Genomic DNA, 18537 nt, shown 5'->3' on the forward strand with positions numbered 1-18537 from the left:
AGATGCTGTCTTGGCCAGTTCTTCTAAGCGTTTCCCCTTTCTGACCTACGTTGCTTTGGTCTCGCCTGGGCCCTCACCCAGAAGTCCTGTGTGGAAGGGAGATCGTCTGGATCCTGTCAGGCCCTTCAGAGCAGAGAAGCAGGTGCCCATCATCATCACTCTGAGTTTGGTGGAGAGGAACGATTGGAGCCACTACGGTGCTGAGCCAGCTCCATGTAGAGGAGTTAGCAGCACCTTGTGCTCCCCTGTGTCAGAAGCTGAAGGGAGGTCCAGCAATGGCACATGGAGATCTTGCCTGTGCCCATGGCCAGGACAGGGTTGTCTTTTAGTGTCACTAGAGCTGATCTTGTGTTGTGCCCAGGTCTGAGCCCAGACTGTGGGGCATTCAGGATGTTGGCTGATGTCATGTGTTGTTGGAGCTTGTTGCTTCCTACTTCCCCAGTTATTTTGCCCTGGAATGGGAGATTGGAGACAGGACATCCACTGAAGAGCTCCTCAGAGTTGAGTGTTGGCTTCTTCAGCATAAGGAGAGCCTTTGCATTCTCCAAGGAGTTGGCTAAGCGTGTTTCTCCGAAGGAGGCGTTCAATGTTTCCACGAGTAGTGGATCTAGCGGTTCTTCACTGGCTTTCACCAGCCAGGAGAGCACGGGTCTGTTTCACAGGTTGTGCTCCAGTGTATTTCAGGGCTTATCATAGAAAGGTGGGGCTGGCAGGGACCTCAAGAAGTCACCAAGTCCAGTCCTGTGTGCTGTGGCAGGCCCAAGTAAACCTAGCCCAGCCCTGACAGGGGTTTGTCCATCTTTTTTTTTTTTTTTTTTTTAAGCTTGCAGTGATGCGGACTCCACAACCTCCCTGAGAAGCCAGTTCCAGAGCTTAACTCTACCCTGAGAATTAGAAAGTTTTTCCTAGTATCTAAATCTCTCTTGCTGCAGATTAAGGCCATTACTGCTTCTCCTATCTTCAGTGGACCTGGAGAAGAACTGATCATCATCCTTGTTTAGAACAGTCTTTAACATACTGGAAGACTGTTAGCAGGTTCCCTCCTCAGACCCATGCCCAGTTTTTTAGCCTTTCCTCATAGGTCAGGTTTTCATAGAATTATAGAAGATTAGGGTTGGAAGGGACCTCAGGAGGTCATCTAGTCCAAACCCCTGCTCGAAGCAGGACCAACCTCAGCTAAATAATCCCAGCCAGGGTTTTGTCAAGCCACAGCTTAACAACCTCTAAAGATGGAGATTCCACCACCTCTCTAGGTAACCCATTCCAGTGCTTCACCACCCTCCTAGCGAAAAGGTTTTTCCTAATATTCGACCTAGACCTCCCCAGCTGCAACTTGAGATCATTGCTCCTTGTTCTGTCATCTGCCACCATTGAGAACAGCCTAGCTCTATCCTCCCTGGAACCCCCTTTCAGGTAGTTAAAGCCTGCTAACAAATCCCCCCTCATTCTTCTCTTCTGCAGACTAAACAAGTTCAATTCCCTCAGCCTCTTCTCATAAGTCATGTGCTCCAGCCCCCTAATCATTTTTGTTGCCCTTTGCTGGACTCTCTGCAATTTGTCCACATCCTTCCTGTAGTGGGAGGGCCCAAAACTGGACACAATACTCCAGATGTCGCCTCACCAGTGCTGAATAGAGGGGAATAATCACTTCCCATGATCTGCTGGCAATGCTCCTACTAATGCAGCCCAATATGCCATCCGCCTTCTTGGCAATCAGGGCATACTGTTGACTCATATCTAGCTTCTTGTCCACTGTAACCCCTAGGTCTGTTCACTATGTGATATAGCTCTGCTGGCTCAGGTGACTGGCCCAATAGTCCAGTGGCTGTGCTGGACAGGACATTAAGCCCAGGCAGCACCGTGAATGCAATGTGCTTGACCTCTGGAAGGCTTTCTGCCGGCGAGGAGTCCCTTGACTTGCTCACCGGGGCCCCAGCCCCTCTCTAAATGACTTGTCCAAACTCTGTCAGCAAATTGATAGCAGGGATGGAGATTGGAAGCTAGTCCCTGTGGTTCTCACTGCCTGCCTCGTGGGAGAGTGTTTATCTCTTTGTGAAGAATTAAAAGAAAGTAGTGTTGGAAACGGAGGCGTAAACTGAAATCTTCCTGTAGGTGCTTTTCCTGCTCTTGCTTCTGCCATAGTGACATAAACGAATGGTATGTGAGGGGCAAGAGGTACTTCACTCACTCCTTTTCCTGGAGTGTCAAATACAAGGGCAGTGAGCAATAGCCCCTAAAGACTATCTACAGCAGCTCATTGGAAATGGGAACAGAACAGAGGGCAGTCAAGGAGACAGGTAATAATCTCAGCTGTCTTCACTGCAAGCAAAGATGATGACCGCAGTCAAGCGTGCAATAGGATTCCACCAAGCCATGAGACAAATAGGAGAACCAAAGCCAATGACCTCCCTTCCCCCCCTCCCCCCATGCAAAGCTATTTAGTGTGCATGGAACAGAAAGCTGGAACAATTCCTCAGCTGCGTTCCTCCATGGGGAGAGAGCTGTTCAGAAATAAAGAACCAAAAGCACCCAAGAGGCTTTACTGGTCAGGCTTCCAGCAAAGCTGGAAACAAGGAGGGTCCTCAAGGCTAGGTCCAGCTCCGTAGACCCTAATGAAGTGTTACCAATTATTATAGTAGGACTCTTACCCTGATGCCTCACAAGGCTATACAAGGGCATTACCGACCGTGCTGAGACTATGCGTGTCCTGAAGGCTAGGGGAATTGGGGAAACCTTGCTCTGATATGCAGCATCATGCTGTCCAAATTGATAGAATCATAGAAGTGTATGACTGGAAGGTACCTCAGGAGGTCATCTAATCCAGTCCCCTGCACTCAGGGCAGGGCTATGTAATACCTAGACCATCCCTGACAGGTGTTTGTCTAACCTGCTCTTAAAAACCTCCAGTGATGGAGATTCCACAAACTTCCTGGGCAATTTATTCCAGTGCTTAATTACCCTGACCGTTAGGAAGATGTTTCTAATGTACAGCCTAAACTGCCCTTGCTGCAAGTTCAGCCCACTGATTCTTGTCCTATCCTCAGGTTAATGAGAACAATTTTTCACCCTCCTCCTTGTAACAGCCTTGTACTTGAAAACTGTTATATTCCCTTTCAGTCTTCTCAGCCTGGAGCTAGGCTGTTCTCAATCGTGGCAGATGACAGAACTAGGAGCAATGGTCTCAAGTTGCAGTGGGGGAGGTCTAGGTTGGATATTAGGAAAAAGCTTTTCACTAGGAAGGTGGTGAAGCACTGGAATGTATTACATAGGGAGGTGGTGGAATCTCCATCCTTAATGGTTTTTAAGCTGCGGCTTGACAAAGCCCTGGCTGGGATGATTTAATTGGTTGAGGTTGGTCCTGCTTTGGGCAGAGGTTTGGACTAGATGACCTCCTGAGGTTCCTTCCAACCCTAATCTTCTATGATTCTCCTTTCAAGACTAAACAAACCCAGTTTTTTCAATCTTTCCTCATAGGTCATGTTTTCTAGACTTTTAATCATTTTTGTTGCTCTGTCTTGGACTTTCTCCAAATTGTCCACATCTTTCCTGAAATGTGGCACCCAGAACTGGACACATCACTCCATTTGAGGCTTAATCAACACCGAGTACAGTGGAAGAATTACTTCTTGTGTGTTGCTTACAACACTCCTGCTACTACATCCTAGAATGATGTTTCTTGACTCGTATTTAGTTTTTGATCCACTATAACCCACAGTTCCCTTTCCACAGTACTCCTTCCTAGGCAGTCATTGCCCATTGTATCTGTGCAATTAATTGTTCCTTCCTAAGTGGAGTACTTTCCATTTGTCCCTATTCAATTTCATCCCTATTTACTTCTGACCATTTCTCCAGTTTGTCCAGATTATTTTGAATTTTAATCCTATCCTCCAACCCCCCTCCCATCTTGGTATCGTCCGCAAACTTTATAAGTGTACGCTCTATGCCATTATCTAAATCATTAATGAAGATATTGAACAGAGCTGGACCCCGGATCTATGGACCCTGCTCGATATGCCCTTCCAGCTTGACTGTGAACCACTGATAACTAGTCTTTGGGAATGGTTTTCCAACCAGTTATGCACCCACTTTATAGAAGCTCCATCTAAGTTGTATTTCCCTAGTTTGTTATATGAGAAGATCATGTGAGATAGTATTGAAAGCCTTACTAAAGTCAAGATAAACCACATCTACTTCTACCCCCCCATCCACACGGCTTGTTATCCTGTCAAAGATAGCTATTAGGTTGATTTGACATGATTTGTTCCATGTTGACTGTCACTTATCACATTATCTTCTAGGGAGTTTGCAAATTGATTGCTTGATTATTTGCTCTATTATCTTTCCTCGGACTGAGGTTAAGCTGATTGGTCTGTAATTCCCTCAGTTGTCCTTATTTCTCTTTTAATCGATTGGCACTATATTTGCCCCCTTTAGTCCTCCCCCATAATTAATGGCTTAGAGATCTCCTCAGTCAGCTCTTTGAGTTATTCTAGGATGTATTGCATCAGAACCATATGCCTAAGATTATGCACCAAATGCAACAAACAGAGACCCTAAAAGGTCTACCACACCGCACTCTGGCTCATTAAGGCTCTGGACATCTTGCTTTAAAGAGGATTCTTTGGAAATCAGACTGACCTGAGTACAGTTTCCTTTGTAGACTAACTGACACTTGTTTTTCCATGTTCTCAAAGACTAGGATGGAGTGTGGGGTAGACAGCAGCAAGGAGGCAAGTGGTGGTCAACAAAATAACCTCACTCTGGATGGCTTCTTTCGTTAATAGGGCCTAGAGCCTTTCACCTGTGAGTTCCCAGCTCATATTAATGGTAACAGACCTTGTAACTGTTTGGTGGCCTACATGAAATGAGGATCGTTTGTCTGGTTCCTAGTGGCCAGGTGCCATGTTACATGGGAAGAATTCAGGATTTAGCCCTGTGTCAGGTGGGCTGAATTTTAATGCTTGCATCTTTTCTGCCATTCTATCGTAATGTATGAAATGAAGCCCTCATGACAGTTCCTTTTCTGATGTGGAAACAAGTTGCTTTGAAGTTGACGTGATCTATCTTTTGTGGAATTGTTCTTAATTTTTGGACCTATATAATTTAAAACTATAATCTCTGGAGTCCAATGAGGTTCCTGAGGTCTGCAAAACATTCTGAGACCCCAAGATTGGGAGGGGAAACTGCCCCATGGTTTAGGACTAGTGCTAGTGATTTTACAGTTGTGGGTTTGAATAAAGATCATGGATTTGAATCCAGTTTACAGAGCTAAGTACTCAGATACTATAGTAAAGGAAATTGCATACACCATTAATTAGGTGATTTTCTGAGAGGATCTCCATTTTACGAATGGAGAGCAAAACAAAACACTGACTAGTGATTTTCTTGATATTAATAGGCTTCCAAAAGCCATGAAGTATTATGCAAGTTTATTCCTAACTTTACTCTTGGTGTGTGTGGGTGGGTGGTTACGCATGTGACCAACTTATTTTAATAGGAGTTGTGTGGCTGAATTTCTCCTATCCTTGCATGTGTCTCTGACTGTTTAAGAGTAGTGTAAATGTAGAGAGTGGGATGGACATGAGTACTTCTGGTAAAGGAAATGCTGTTTGTGCTGTGTACTTGATTATAAATATCAACAGCATTCCGATGTTTCCTGTTTCAGTGTTTTCCTTAATGATGATAATAGTTCAAAAATATTTCAGATCAGATTGTAGGTAGGAAGTCCAGCACAATACTTTTGGGAGTGGATCAAATTACGGACTGACAAAAACATGCATGTTTTGTTCCTTTCAGCTAGAGGGGAAAAGTAATTTCTGGTGGAGGGAGGTCCACTAACTTCTGAGGAGTTAACGCAAAGCATGAATTTGGTCTGCTGTGTGCGCTAGCTCATTGACATGACAACACCCTTTGGCGGGTGCTGTCTTCTGCCCTGGGAGTGTGGTAACTCTAGGATGTTGAGTTGACACACAGGATGAATTCCTACTTAGGTTAGTGTGAGTAGCAGAGCGTTTTTGCCCTTAGCATCTCCATTCATTCTTTCACTGTATTTTTGGTCTAGTTCAAGTGTGTGGGGGGGGGGGTTTAAAAAGCAGTTTCCAAGTATAAAAGCCAAGTTCTTTTCTAAATCACTGCTAATGCTCCCATGGTCTTCAGTGGTGGACAGTCAAGCTCCGTGTCAAGCTCCTCATAGTCAAAACCAAAAGAAACCAAAGAAACCTGATCTCTAACAGATGACATGCTCCAGCAGACTCAAGATGGTTCCATCTTGCCACATATATAAGCAAGTGCAGTTCTCATCACCACCTCCATCCCTAAATTCCCCCTCTGGCTCCCTGTTTATTTCAGTATCCAGCAGTGCTGCCCTCTGTGGATTAACGAGGATGACCCCAAACCAAAATGCTGGATCAAATCTGGTTTCAGATCAGGATTCAAAACTTGAACACAACACCCTTCCCAGACTTCTTGGGGAAAGTTTGGATTCTCTACATAAGCTTCCTGTAGGGCTCTAGAAACACAGAAAATGGATTTGGATGATCTGGATGAAAGCTTGTTTCACTGGCTAGCGCGAGTTGGTATAAAGTGTAATGTCCTTGGCTCTCACGATATGACTGAGCAAACAAGAAATTCTGACCTATGGTGCCATGTTGGCATATAACCAAGAGCAACCGAAAGGCTTTATTTTGCATGTCTCTCTATCAAAAAATAATTTTTTCCTCTGAGTAATCCTCTCTCCACTTTGACGAAAGTATGTGTGGGTTGCAGTAATGTGAGAGTATTTGCAGAAAGGAATACAAATATGTAACTTCTTTTCCTGCTCTCATCACCTCCATCAGATTTCTAGCTGCCCTTCTGTGGCTCTGCTGCTAGCATGTAAATTCTTATCACATCTTTTTAGTTTGGAAAACAGTCTGTTACTTTTGCAGACCTGCTGCCAAGAAGTAAAGCTGTGCATTCATTCTTTTACGCTGCCGAGAGCACAGAGAAGTCTGGTCTGCTACTAAAACAAAAGTGAAAAATGCAATAACCCAAACACGTATTATGAGAAGGAAGGATGGGAAGATTGTTAAATCTTTTTTACAATCCAAGCTTAACTGTTCTGTGCCATGCAGGTTAAACCATACACTTGCTACCAGAGGCCCTGATCAGTTTAGAGTGGTGAGGACCGGTTGTTTGAAGACATAACAGAGCAGAATGTGTGTTCTAAGAACAAATCCCTATGAATTATGTTGACTCACTTAATTTTCCCTTGTGCTGTCTTGCCAGCAGGAATTTTCCAGCCCTGTCATCTTACTAAAATTCTCTTGGCCCTGGGGAAAAACTGATGCTCTGTGCATGTCTATATATGGGCATGCAAATTGTCAGCTCTCGAGCCCAGGAAAATCTCTGTTACTCCCTGGGACTGGCTCTGTGTTCAGCTGCACTCCTGTATCCAGACTGTGAAATGTATGAATGATTGCTGCAGTCAGAAACATTTGCACATCAAGTCTGGGGTTTGCCCTATTTTTTGGCCTCTTTCCTTCGTGAGAAAATAGTGAACTTTCTGACTGACTGGTGGAAAACCCATGGAAGTCTGAACAGTCAATTGTATTTAATACATAGGTATGGTAATGAAATGACAGGTGTGTGTATTGCTGCCTTTCTGGAATCACCTCAGCCTAGAATGGATTGCTAGAATCTAACAGAGTGGTACCTTGTTGTAACTCAAGTGGAAAAGGCCTTTGCTTTTCAAGCAAGAAGACAGTTCTAGCCCCACTGTCTCCAGGAAATGTCACACAGCTATATTGTGCAACCTCATGACACTTAGGGACTCCTAGCTGGCCATAGATTGGGTCAGTGTTGAAATACGTAGCATCTATGTGCAAAAGCGAGTCAGCCATATAATGGATGACTCAAAATTACTGCCTCTTATCTGCACCCTGTGGCTTATACCTGGCCATGATGACCGCTAAAAGCCCATTTAAACAGACTTACGTCATTCCCTGAAGGTTTGTTCTTGGCCATCAAGCCAGCACCTTTCACAGGTTATTGAATCTCCCTTCTAAAAATGTTTGAGAGGGAGTGTATCTTCTGTCTTCTCTCACACCTGCCCCCTCTCAGCTCCCATCCAGGAAGGGCAGGAATGCTGTATTTAATCTTGTACTGTGCCAGGACCCTTCTTATGTTTGCGTTTTGGTTGTTTCTTTGGGATTTTACCAGATCACTTTCAGCCCCGGGATTGAAGTGAGAATGTAAATCTGCTTCTCACAATACTTATTTATACAATCCCTGATTACAGAATATAGAGCTGCATTGTCCAACTCTGAACTGTCCCTGCCGTTCAAGCCTGTTCCAGTATGCAGAATATTGACAACAAAATGGGATCTAGACTCTTATGTTTACAGAACATCATGTTCAGGCCAAGCTTTTTAAAATGCTGTCTTTATGAAATATATCTCCACGCTGCTGTCTTAACTCGCATGCACTTAATCCCTCTGTCTTCTCCTTCCTGTCAGCTCCACCCCTAATTCCTGGTTGGTAGATTTCAGAAGCTGAGCAAATTCTTTTCTGATCCAGTGTCTTGATCTCTGCGTGGGTGGGACAGCAAATTGGTGACTTTTCCTCTGAGCTTGTGGTGCTCTCTGCTGTGGTGAACTACAGAGCGTGGAAATCTGAGCTGCAAACATATGATGGGAGCATTTTCCGCATGCCCGTATTTGTTGCTGGCACGCAAACCCTGGCTGAGTTTTGTGAGAGCCCCAGAAGGAAACATTCCCAGCCTCCCTCTTCCTTCTGCACCCTGGCATTGAAATACTTTGTTTTGGGTGAAGTTAAGTAAATTCTGAATCACAAATGACTGAGAATTTGTAAAAGATCCTCAAGGTGTCTAAATCCCATTGACTTTCAGTGAGAGTTGGGTATCTAATTCCCATAGGTGCCCTTGTAAAAGTAGCTAGCTGTCCCTAGCGCAGGTGAAAAGTGCAGGCTTGACAGCCCTACACACAGGGACAATGTCGGTAGCCTCAATGCAACCTGGTCTTTCTCTGTGTTCCTCAGCTCTACCTCTGCCCTAAGCAGAAGCCAGGTTGAGAGGTGAAAAGTCCCTCTGTAACCGTTCAGTCCTGCCTATGCTATGTCTCTGTGTGTGGGTGGGTGGGTGTGTGGGTGCGGGAGTCATTAGAGCCTGTCTTGAATGTATCTTTTTTTTTTTTTTTTTTTTTGTGGTTTGAGTTCCTTTCCCATAGGAGTTTGTTGAAGACCACTGGCTCATTGGCAGCCTGTGGGCAAACAGCTGTCCAGCCTCCACCCTCTGCGCCAAATTTGTCAAGATGCCACCAACTGGGTTAGATTTGAACTCATCACTTATTAGTGAGAGGCTCTGTTGCCTGTTACTAGTCTAACCAGTCCTCCAACTGTACTATATAGAGTGTAGTTGGAGGGGACCTTTGCTTGAGTCTGTTAGAAAAATTCACTCTTTAAAGCCTGTTTGTGCTAAATTCTCTCCCCCTCATCTCTTATCTGGTGCCATAAATGACTCACTGTGTGACTGACTGAAGGATTTTGTTGCAGCTGTTGTGAAGACAAAGGGAAACTTTATCCTCACAGGCCACAGGGGATAAAAATGTCGACTATTTAACCTTTTTGTTTGAATGACTTTTAATTGGGATAGAAAATAAAGATTGGAGTGACCTTGCTGTTTCTATTTATAGACAGTGACAAATTGCGGTGATTGAGACTTGGAAACCAAAATGTTTTCTCTTTAATATGAAGGCAAATCTGATAGTTGCTTGAGACAGTTACGTCTTTAATGCCAAAGTTACCTTCTCTGGTCTGTACCTGAGGTAGACTGGCCGCTGTCTCTTCTCATACATGGAGCCAGGAGTCCTGCGTGGTTTAGGGACAATGTAATGTCATAGGATCTGTTGACTCGGAGGGGAGAACTTTGTCTCATGATGATATATGGCCTGCCTTGAAGATTAGAGCTGAGTGAATAATTGATGATTTGATTTAGGGGCCAAACTGGGGAAAAATTAAACAAAATCGATTTTAAAAAAAAAAGCTTTTAATCAGCTCAAAGAAAAAGAAATTGTTTTGAGTTGCCTGAAACATTTGAGTTGCCTTGAAACAATGTCTTCCCCCAAGTCCTTTCATTGCAGTTTAGTTGTTCATTATTTTTCACCTTTGCGTGCGTGCGTGTGTGTGTGGTACTTTGGCCAAATTTCAAAATGGATTACTGTTCAAAACAAAATGTTCTTAAATGGTCAAAATGAAATGTATTAACTTTTTCTAAAACTTTAAAAAAAAAAAAAAAAAAAAAAAATTTAACCTCAAACTATTTTGTAAAATTCCACCAAGTTTGTGAAGCTTCACAGGCCCCCAAAATGAACTTTTTGTTGAAATTACTCTTTTGCCAAAAATACTTTGTCCAGCTTCATTGACGAAAACTTTGTCTGCCATGTAAAGCATTTTAGTGATCCTGTATTTTGGTGATCTGAATCTGATGCATGAGAATATGTTATACTGGATAGCTTGGAAAAGAGAGTCATTACTGGAAATAGGCCAGTCCTATTGGAATTTAGCACCAATGATGATTTGGTATCAAAGACATCTTTAATGGTCCAAGAATCATTTGAAATATACCTATAGATTTGGAATTAGGGTTCATATTCTGCCAATTTCAGTTTGGCTTTTCATCCATTCTGGGTAGATTATGCAAATTTGCGATGGATCTTGTTTTTCGGGTGAGATGAAAACAGTCTGTATGATTATTAAAGATCTTATTTATTTCTTTATAAGAGGAAGGGTTCTGTCTTTTGGCAAAAACTTCTCCATTCCCATTCACTGTGCACTGGATGACTGCCAACCTCCTTCTCGGAGGTGGTTGTACTTTGGTCAGGCTGTATAGTGAACTTCATTCTGTATTCTTTGTGCACCTGAAACTCCCATTAAAAGCCATCCTGCTCAGATTAACTGAGTAGGTTATCATCAGGTGGTGAGGTATTAGTACTACAGGTGGGATGCAATGGAGCAATGTCTTTTAAACTACCCTGCCTCGAAGAAAGAGGTTCCCTATAGCTGGGTTGTAGTTCGCATACTGCAGTAAACTGGCGCAACAGGAAAGACTTTCTACTTCTCTATAGTATAGGAGGAGTTTCCAGTATACTGAATTTTGTTAGCAGTAGGTTCTAAAATGTTCAATGTTGCATATGCAATAAATGTTAATAGGAGACAGATGCTATACCCGGGGTAACTCTCTATCACCAAGGGAGGAGAAAGCATGATGGGCTTGTAGATTTTTGAATTTTTTTTTTTTTTATTTTTTTTTAACTGACTGGCAATGGGAAGCTATTTGTTAAAAGATATGGGCCAAATTCATCCCTTTTGTAAATCCGTGATATTTCCTCAGTGACGAATGTGGCCCTATATTCACCCTCTTTTTTTCTCCCACCCCTTTGCTCCCCATGGATTATAAAGGCCTGATTTTTAAAGAGGTTTGTTCCCAGCCTCTGCATTAATTGCATGTGCAAATCCTTCAGTCTCGGTACTCAAGGATCTAATTTGTGGGTGCAGTTGGGCAATTAGAGATCTAAAAAGGAGAGTTTGCAACTGCAGATCAAAACAGGTCACATCTTTAAAAGCTCTTTTGAACTGTTTATCAGCTGTCTGATTGCCACCCTGTGCAGTGTTTTAACATAAAAAAGCCCAGTGCTTTTCATTCATCAAGGCTACAAGAGACCACAGTCCCTACAATTAAGACACTTGGCCATGGAAAGTAGCACAAATCTTATTCTCGTACTAAGCACAAATTACACTTGTTTGAGAATCTCAGTAGAATTTTTTTTAAAGTACCACATACAGGTTTAACCTTCCTACCTGAATTTCCCCTCACTGCTGGCATGGCGCTGTTACTCAGTTCCATTTGGAAGTTGGGTGTTTATAAAGTTTGCATTGCAGAACTAGTGGCTTTCTTTGGTTTAATAATAAACAAAACAAAACAAAAAAAAACTTAGCAAAACTTTTTTTGTCTAAAAATATATTTGATCATTTTTAGAGTTAATTAAATTTTCTGGAGTTTCCAAATTTGAGTAAAAACTGGAAAAATCTCAGTGAAATTGCCACAATTTCCCCCTTTTTTAACCAGTTCTGGAGCTGGCTCAAATGTTTAAAATGTTTTTAACAATTTTAAATTTTAAAAAATTGGGAAAATTTTTCAGAAAAGAATTGCGCACACACAACAGTTCAGTAATTCAAGATACTCTGTGTGTGGAAAGAGAGACCTAGAATACTTATCTGGCCCTTTATTTGTGTGTCTTAGAGCACTTTATAAACATCATCCCCATGTGGTGGTTAAATATATGCCATTTTACAGATGAGAAGACATAGGCATAGACAATTTAAGTGGCATGGCCAAGACTTTTCTGGCCCCTGACTGTGGACTCTGTCCTGAGCCATAATCATTCGTTTGTCTTTAATCTATGTATTTAAGATTCTTTTAAAACCTAGGGCTGCAGCATTCCTCATCCTTATTTGCACTGCAGGCTGTTTTGGGTGAACTGCAGGCTGTTTTGGGTTTAGTTGCAAATAATTCAATCAATCCACAAACCAGCAAGGATAACAAACACTAAGGCCACGTCTACACTAGCGAGCTTACAGCAGTACCGATGCAGCTGTGCCACTGTAAGATTGCTTGTGTAGCCGCTCTATGCTCCTGGGAGAAGGTCTCCCACCGACATAGCGCTGTGCACGCTGCCACTTATTTCAGTGGAACTTCTGTCACTGGGGGGTGTTTTTTCTCATACCCGCAAGCAACGTACATTTTGCTGGCATTAGTGATAGTATAGACGCGGCCTTAGTGGGTGGAAATACGTACAGCTGGGTCCACTCCCCGACCTTTCTCTCTGGGAGTGTTCGGTCCTTTTGGTTTTTACTCCATCCATAGATGGAGTCTGACAAATCATTTTATAAGCCCTTGAGAGGTGTCTGTTTGTTCAACAGTAACACTCTTTTACATACGAAAAGATCGGAGCTTTGCTGTCCCAAAGGGGAAAGAATTTTTATAGCTGTGTAGGGCAGGCCAGCGTAGGGATACATAACACATACTCTGTGTATTCAGTATGTGCCCGAATAAATATGTGATTAATACAGCCTCCCAGGTATTTATAATCATAGAATCCTAGAAGATGAGGGATGGAAGGGACCTCAGGAGGTCATCTTGTCCAACCCCCTGCTCAAAGCAGGACCAACCCCAACGAAATCATCCCAGCCAGGGCTTTGTCAAGCCACAGCTTAAAAACTGCTAAGGATGGAGATTCTACCACCTCCCTAGGTATCCCATTCCAGTGCTTCACCATCCTCCTAGTGAAAAACCTTTTCCTAATATCCAACTTAGACCTCCCACACTGCAACTTGAGACCATTGCTCCTTGTTCTGTCATCTGCCACCACTGAGAACAGCCTAGCCCCATCCTCCCTGGAACCCCTTTCAGGTAGTTGAAGGCTGCTATCAAATCCCCCCTCACTCTTCTCTTTTTCAGACTAAAGAAGTCCAATTCCCTCAGCCTCTCCTCATAAGCCTTGTGCTCCAGCTCCCTAATCATTTTTGTTGCCCTCTGCTGGACTCTCTCCAACTTGTCCACATTCTTTTTGTAGTGGGGGGCCCAAAACTGGACACAATATTCCAAATGTGATCTCACCAATGCCGAATAGAGGGGAATAATCACTTCCCGTGATCTGCTGGCAATGCTCCTACTAATGCAGCCCAATATGCTTTTAGCCTTCTTGGCAACCAGGGAACACTGCTGACTCATATCCAGCTTCTTATCCACTGTAACCCCAGGTCCTTTTCTGCAGAACTGCTGCCTAGCCCATCAGTCCCCAGTCTTTAGCAGTGCACGGGATTCTTCCATCCTAAGTGCAGGCCTCTGCACTTGTCCTTGTTGAACCTCATCAGATTTCTTTTGGCCCAATCCTCCAATTTGTCCCAGACAGCCCTTACTCACACACGTTATCCCACTGATGTCAAAGGAACTGCTCCCATCAATGAGGGTCACACAGTCAGGCACTTGGGGTACGTATACACTGCAATAAAAAACCCATGGCACAAAGTCTCAGAGCCTAGGTCAACTGACTCAGGCTCACAGGACTCTGGGACTGGGGCTAAAATTAAGGCTCAGAGACCCCCCAGCCTGACCCGAACATCTACACTGCAGATTTTAGCTCCACTGTCTGGCTGAGGCATGTGGGGCTCAGGCTGAGCCATGCCAGGGGTCTGTTGTGCAATGTAGACATACCCTTCGTGTTTATAATGCTTTGCACAAGATTGCTGTAATTGTTTCTGCAGATTCTAGTAATGTCTGTTGGCAAAACCATTCATCATCACATCCTTGGCTCATCTGGTTAGTAGTGACTATGCTGGGGATGGTCTGATCCAGACACGTTCAGAGCTCACCAAACTCTTCCAGCTGGTGCCTTCCTTTCTTCTATATAGTGAACCCTGCATTTGAAATACCTCGCCATCTTAATAAGAAATCACCCCCACGCCATTTTACAATGTTTAACAAGCCCGCATTGATGTACTCCCCCCCGCCCTCCAAGGTGCCCAGAATTGTTCCCAGACACAAGTAGCACCATCTCCTAACTGATGGCAGAACTGCCTTGGAGTTCATCACACAGTAAGTGTTACCAACCTCAAGCATTCAAAAATCATGAATCAGTCCCCCCAAAATCATGAGAATTAAAAAATAATGTGAGGTCTTTATTTGCCTTGGGTGGAGATGTCATTTTCACGCTTTTTCTCCCCAGATATGAGGGCTGGAAACTTACCTTCTATTTTAATGAAAACTGGGAGTCTCATGTACTCACATGAATCCCGGAGCTGGTTTTTCTTTTTCTTTCTCTTTTTTTTTTTTAAATGCCAAGTACCTCAACACATGCGATCTTATCAGGAGAGTTTGTGTGCAGGATGTTCTGCGAAATGCTTCATGTTCTTATGTTAAAATACCACATTTCAAGGGTTTTAAATATTTGTGGTTTTTATAAAGCACATTTTTGGTATCAAGTCAGTAAGATCTAGTCTTCTATAGGCTCCCCTCCAGTTTTAAAGGAAAATTTTCAGCCCACCTCTATTAGACCACCTCCTTTTGTTGGAATTTGGAGTTGGTCATTTAATACAGGATTCACTAGCAAATGGTTCTTGAATTTATGTTCATGGCATACATGCAGAGAGTTTAAATAAAAACATAAAATACTCTAGCTGAAAGGTTGCAACATAACAGTACTTTACTCCTAAGATTCCAGAATAATTCACAGTAGTTTAAAAACAGAGAGACGGAACAGGCTGTTCCCTAAAACAAAAGCACAATTCACCCCACTTCACTCTCTGCAGATCGACTGCTGACTGAGAACACAGACTGCATGCTTCCTTCAAAGCTCCCTAGCCTGCATGCCAGACAGACAAGGAAACCCCTTAGGACTTTAAAGGGAGAGTTTGTAATTTTAACCGTTTTCAATACACCACTGATTTCTTCCTCCTTCTTCCCCACCACTATCTCCCCATGCAGGTCGCCTTTCCCAGTATTTTGTGTGGAATATTTTCCAGCACTTGCCCTTCCTTGGTGTTACTGAAATTCCTGCTTTTGAATGGTTTAAAAACCACTTAATTGAATCCCCTAACTGCACCCAGGGAAGAAGACTACCCAATTAACCATGCTTAACGTTCCTGTATTGCAGAACGCAATCCAAAGTCTGGTCTCCGCTGGTGACTGAGGAGGGAAAGCCCAATCCATACAAGATGAATCTGGCGTCTGAACCCCAGGTAAGTAATAATGCGTTTGCGCTGTTTGTTTGTTTCCGTACTGTACCCTGTCCCAGGGCGGTGTATGGCTTGATTCTCTGTGGAGCTGAGCACCTCTAGCTCCAGCTGATTTCATAACGGGAGCTCAGACCTCTGAGAAATCAGGCCTCAAATCTTCTGCAATGAGTGAGAAGACTAGCAGTGTTGGCGCCCCTCTCCACCACATGGTGCATGATGAGCTGGGTTTCGAAAAAGCGCTTTGGCCTTGTTTTCTTTGTACTCATTTTTGCCATAATGCCCATGGTGTGCTAGGCACTCGTCAGGCCTGGCCAGAGAAACAGTCCCTGCCTCAAGGACCAAATGGCCTCTGGCTGGCTTTGGGACATAGACTCCAGTGCAATCCAAGCCATTAGAAGGTAGCTGGTCCCCAAGTCTCAGTATCTCTATCTAGTCTTAGGATGGCGCTGCTTGGGACAGGGACCGTGTGTGTGTCTGTGGACAGTGCCTAGCTGAGCTCACAGGGGTGCAGCAGAATCCAAGCCATAAATAACCATCTGAGCACCATAGTCTTAACCATTGCTAAGCACATTGGCTTCCCTAAATGAGAGGCCCTGGCTTAGACAATGACTCATTTATGCTAAAACCGCAGGGACCCTGATGAACGGGATTGCTTTGGGGAGTGTCACCCTTCCAGTTCCTTTGTCCTCTGCAGAGTTGTGGCCTGGTATGCATAGCATAGTCCATCATAGACACCAGGTTTGAAACCAGCTAGTAGCCTGTTTCAGTTCAATTTGAGTGAATTTTAGGAGCGAAAGGCAGTTAGGTACCTTTTGGAAGTCAGTGGGATGTAGACAGCCGACTCCCATTGGCACCTTTGCAGTGTTCCCCCTTTATTAGCAGGCAAAGTATTCAAAGTGCTGCCAGACTTCATACTCTAAGGGCTCCGCTTCTCCCAGGTCTTTTGATTCTCAGCTTCCATTGAAATCAGCGGGAGTTAGGAGCCTGAGGCCCAAGTGTTGCAAACCCATCCTGTACAAAACCAATGTGGGCATTTTCTATCACTGGCCCTTTCTGGCACGGGGCAGCCTTTGTTTTGTTTTGTTTTTTGTTTCATGCCAGTAGGTACAATTAAACCTTGATACTTGACATCTTTAAATTCCCAAATGCCCAGTGTTCTTTTCAACCTCTCTGCCTTCCGCTGAGATGTGGCTCTGTTAGCAGAGGCCCTGTTTCACACAGCCCCTTTTGCCCAACCCTCAAAGGATTTTGTGAGCCAGATTCAGGTGGTTACACTTGTGTAAATCTGGAATAATGCAATGAAATCAGTGGAGTTACTCTGGATTTGCACCAGTATAATGGTTCAGAATCTGGCCCCAGCACTGCTCACATTTGAGTATTTTTGGAGCAAAATTAGCATATGTTAAAATAGTTTATTATGTGACCAGGAAAGAACTAATTTGTCTTGCTCCATTTACATGGTGAATTTGTACCACAAAAAGAGCCTTTGTAGGTAACGGGGGTGGCCAAACTCACTGACCCTCCACCCCAGTATAGAATAAGACCATCTTGGAACCCTTTGCTCAGGAGCTGTCCCGGGATCTCATCCTTGTTCCTGTTCTCTGCCAAGCTGTGGGGGGGGGGGGGGGGAAGCTGTGTTCCTGGTGTGTTAGCAGCTGAGGTTCACAACTTAGACAGCAAGAGTGTGCTGGGGAGGGATGGGAGCACTTCTTCCAATCAGCTCCTGAAGTAAAGCTACTGCCAGCCCCACAAGCTGGTAGGACAAATGGTGGGGGGGGGGGCTAGGGCAGAGGTGGGCGGTATGGCTCTGAGTTCAACTTCTCAGGCGGGTCTCTCACCTGTGAGTGTTATGTAGAGATGGGTCCCAGATCACCCGGATCCACACTTCCCTACCTCCAAACGCAGAGAAGGTCAGAGCTGAAGCTTGTGACTTGGCCACCTCAGCTAGGATAACTAGGACTGGGTCTTGTCGCATGCTCAGACACTGCATTGCAGAAGGTTGTGTAGACTCCATCCTTTGGAAGAGACTGGCAGAAGTGACACGCCAAGTACTTACTTAGTTTGAAAGCTAAAGATCCCACGGCAGTTCTGACAAAGCTGGATAACCCCAGTGCCCTGGCTAATGCTTTCTCTCAAATGAAACAAGTGCTAAATCCAAGGCTCTGAGAGAATTGTTGCTGAGTTTATACTGGCTGCTGAATTTGCCTGCATAGTGCTTCACCACCAGCATCTTGCCGCTTTGTAAATCACTTTGAAATGCCAAGAGCCTGAGGGATGGATTCTTTTTAGCTTAAAGCAGGGGCAGACCAAGGGCTCCCAGGAACTCTGGTAATGAACACAATATAAACAGGGGCACCATTCAGATTTTGGCAGGGGGGGAGGCAACTTTAACTGTGATTCCAGGGGCTACTTAGGAACCTGAAAACTCTAGTATTTTTTGCAGCTAAAATTTAGAAATTAGTTGACAGGAACACTGTATCTATTTCCTATATAAAGAGAGAAAATTAAATAAATATTAGACCAACTCACCTCTAATACTAAGGTTCTGACATCTTGCATCAAGTCACTTAAGGAACGCTAGTTAGGTTTAAAATTTTAACGCATGTTCTTACTTTATTACAAACTCTTGAATACACTAATTGAAACAATGGTAGAAAAATCTAGATTACTTTTGTAGCTCACAAAATTTGGAATAGATCATTTAAGTTTTGGAAGCATCCTAAAGACCCTATGAGTTTATACTGCACC

At 43.8% G+C, this 18537-nt stretch overlaps 1 protein-coding gene across 4 annotated transcripts in view; it reads left to right on the top strand.

Annotated features, from left to right (window-relative positions):
- PDLIM1 (PDZ and LIM domain 1) overlaps positions 1 to 18537 on the top strand; it is a 64646-nt gene that overhangs the window by 20201 nt on the left and 25908 nt on the right. For all 4 annotated transcript variants that reach the window (XM_067538510.1, XM_067538534.1, XM_067538525.1 and 1 more), the window contains exon 3: positions 15708 to 15792. In XM_067538510.1, the coding sequence (XP_067394611.1) occupies positions 15708 to 15792 (85 nt within the window). The remainder of the gene's footprint in view (positions 1 to 15707; positions 15793 to 18537) is intronic.

This window comes from Emydura macquarii, unplaced genomic scaffold, assembly GCF_026122565.2.
Source record: "Emydura macquarii macquarii isolate MOO-44397 ecotype Brisbane River unplaced genomic scaffold, CSIRO-AGI_Emac_v2 contig_67, whole genome shotgun sequence".
In the NCBI taxonomy this organism is placed as follows: Eukaryota; Metazoa; Chordata; order Testudines; family Chelidae; genus Emydura; species Emydura macquarii.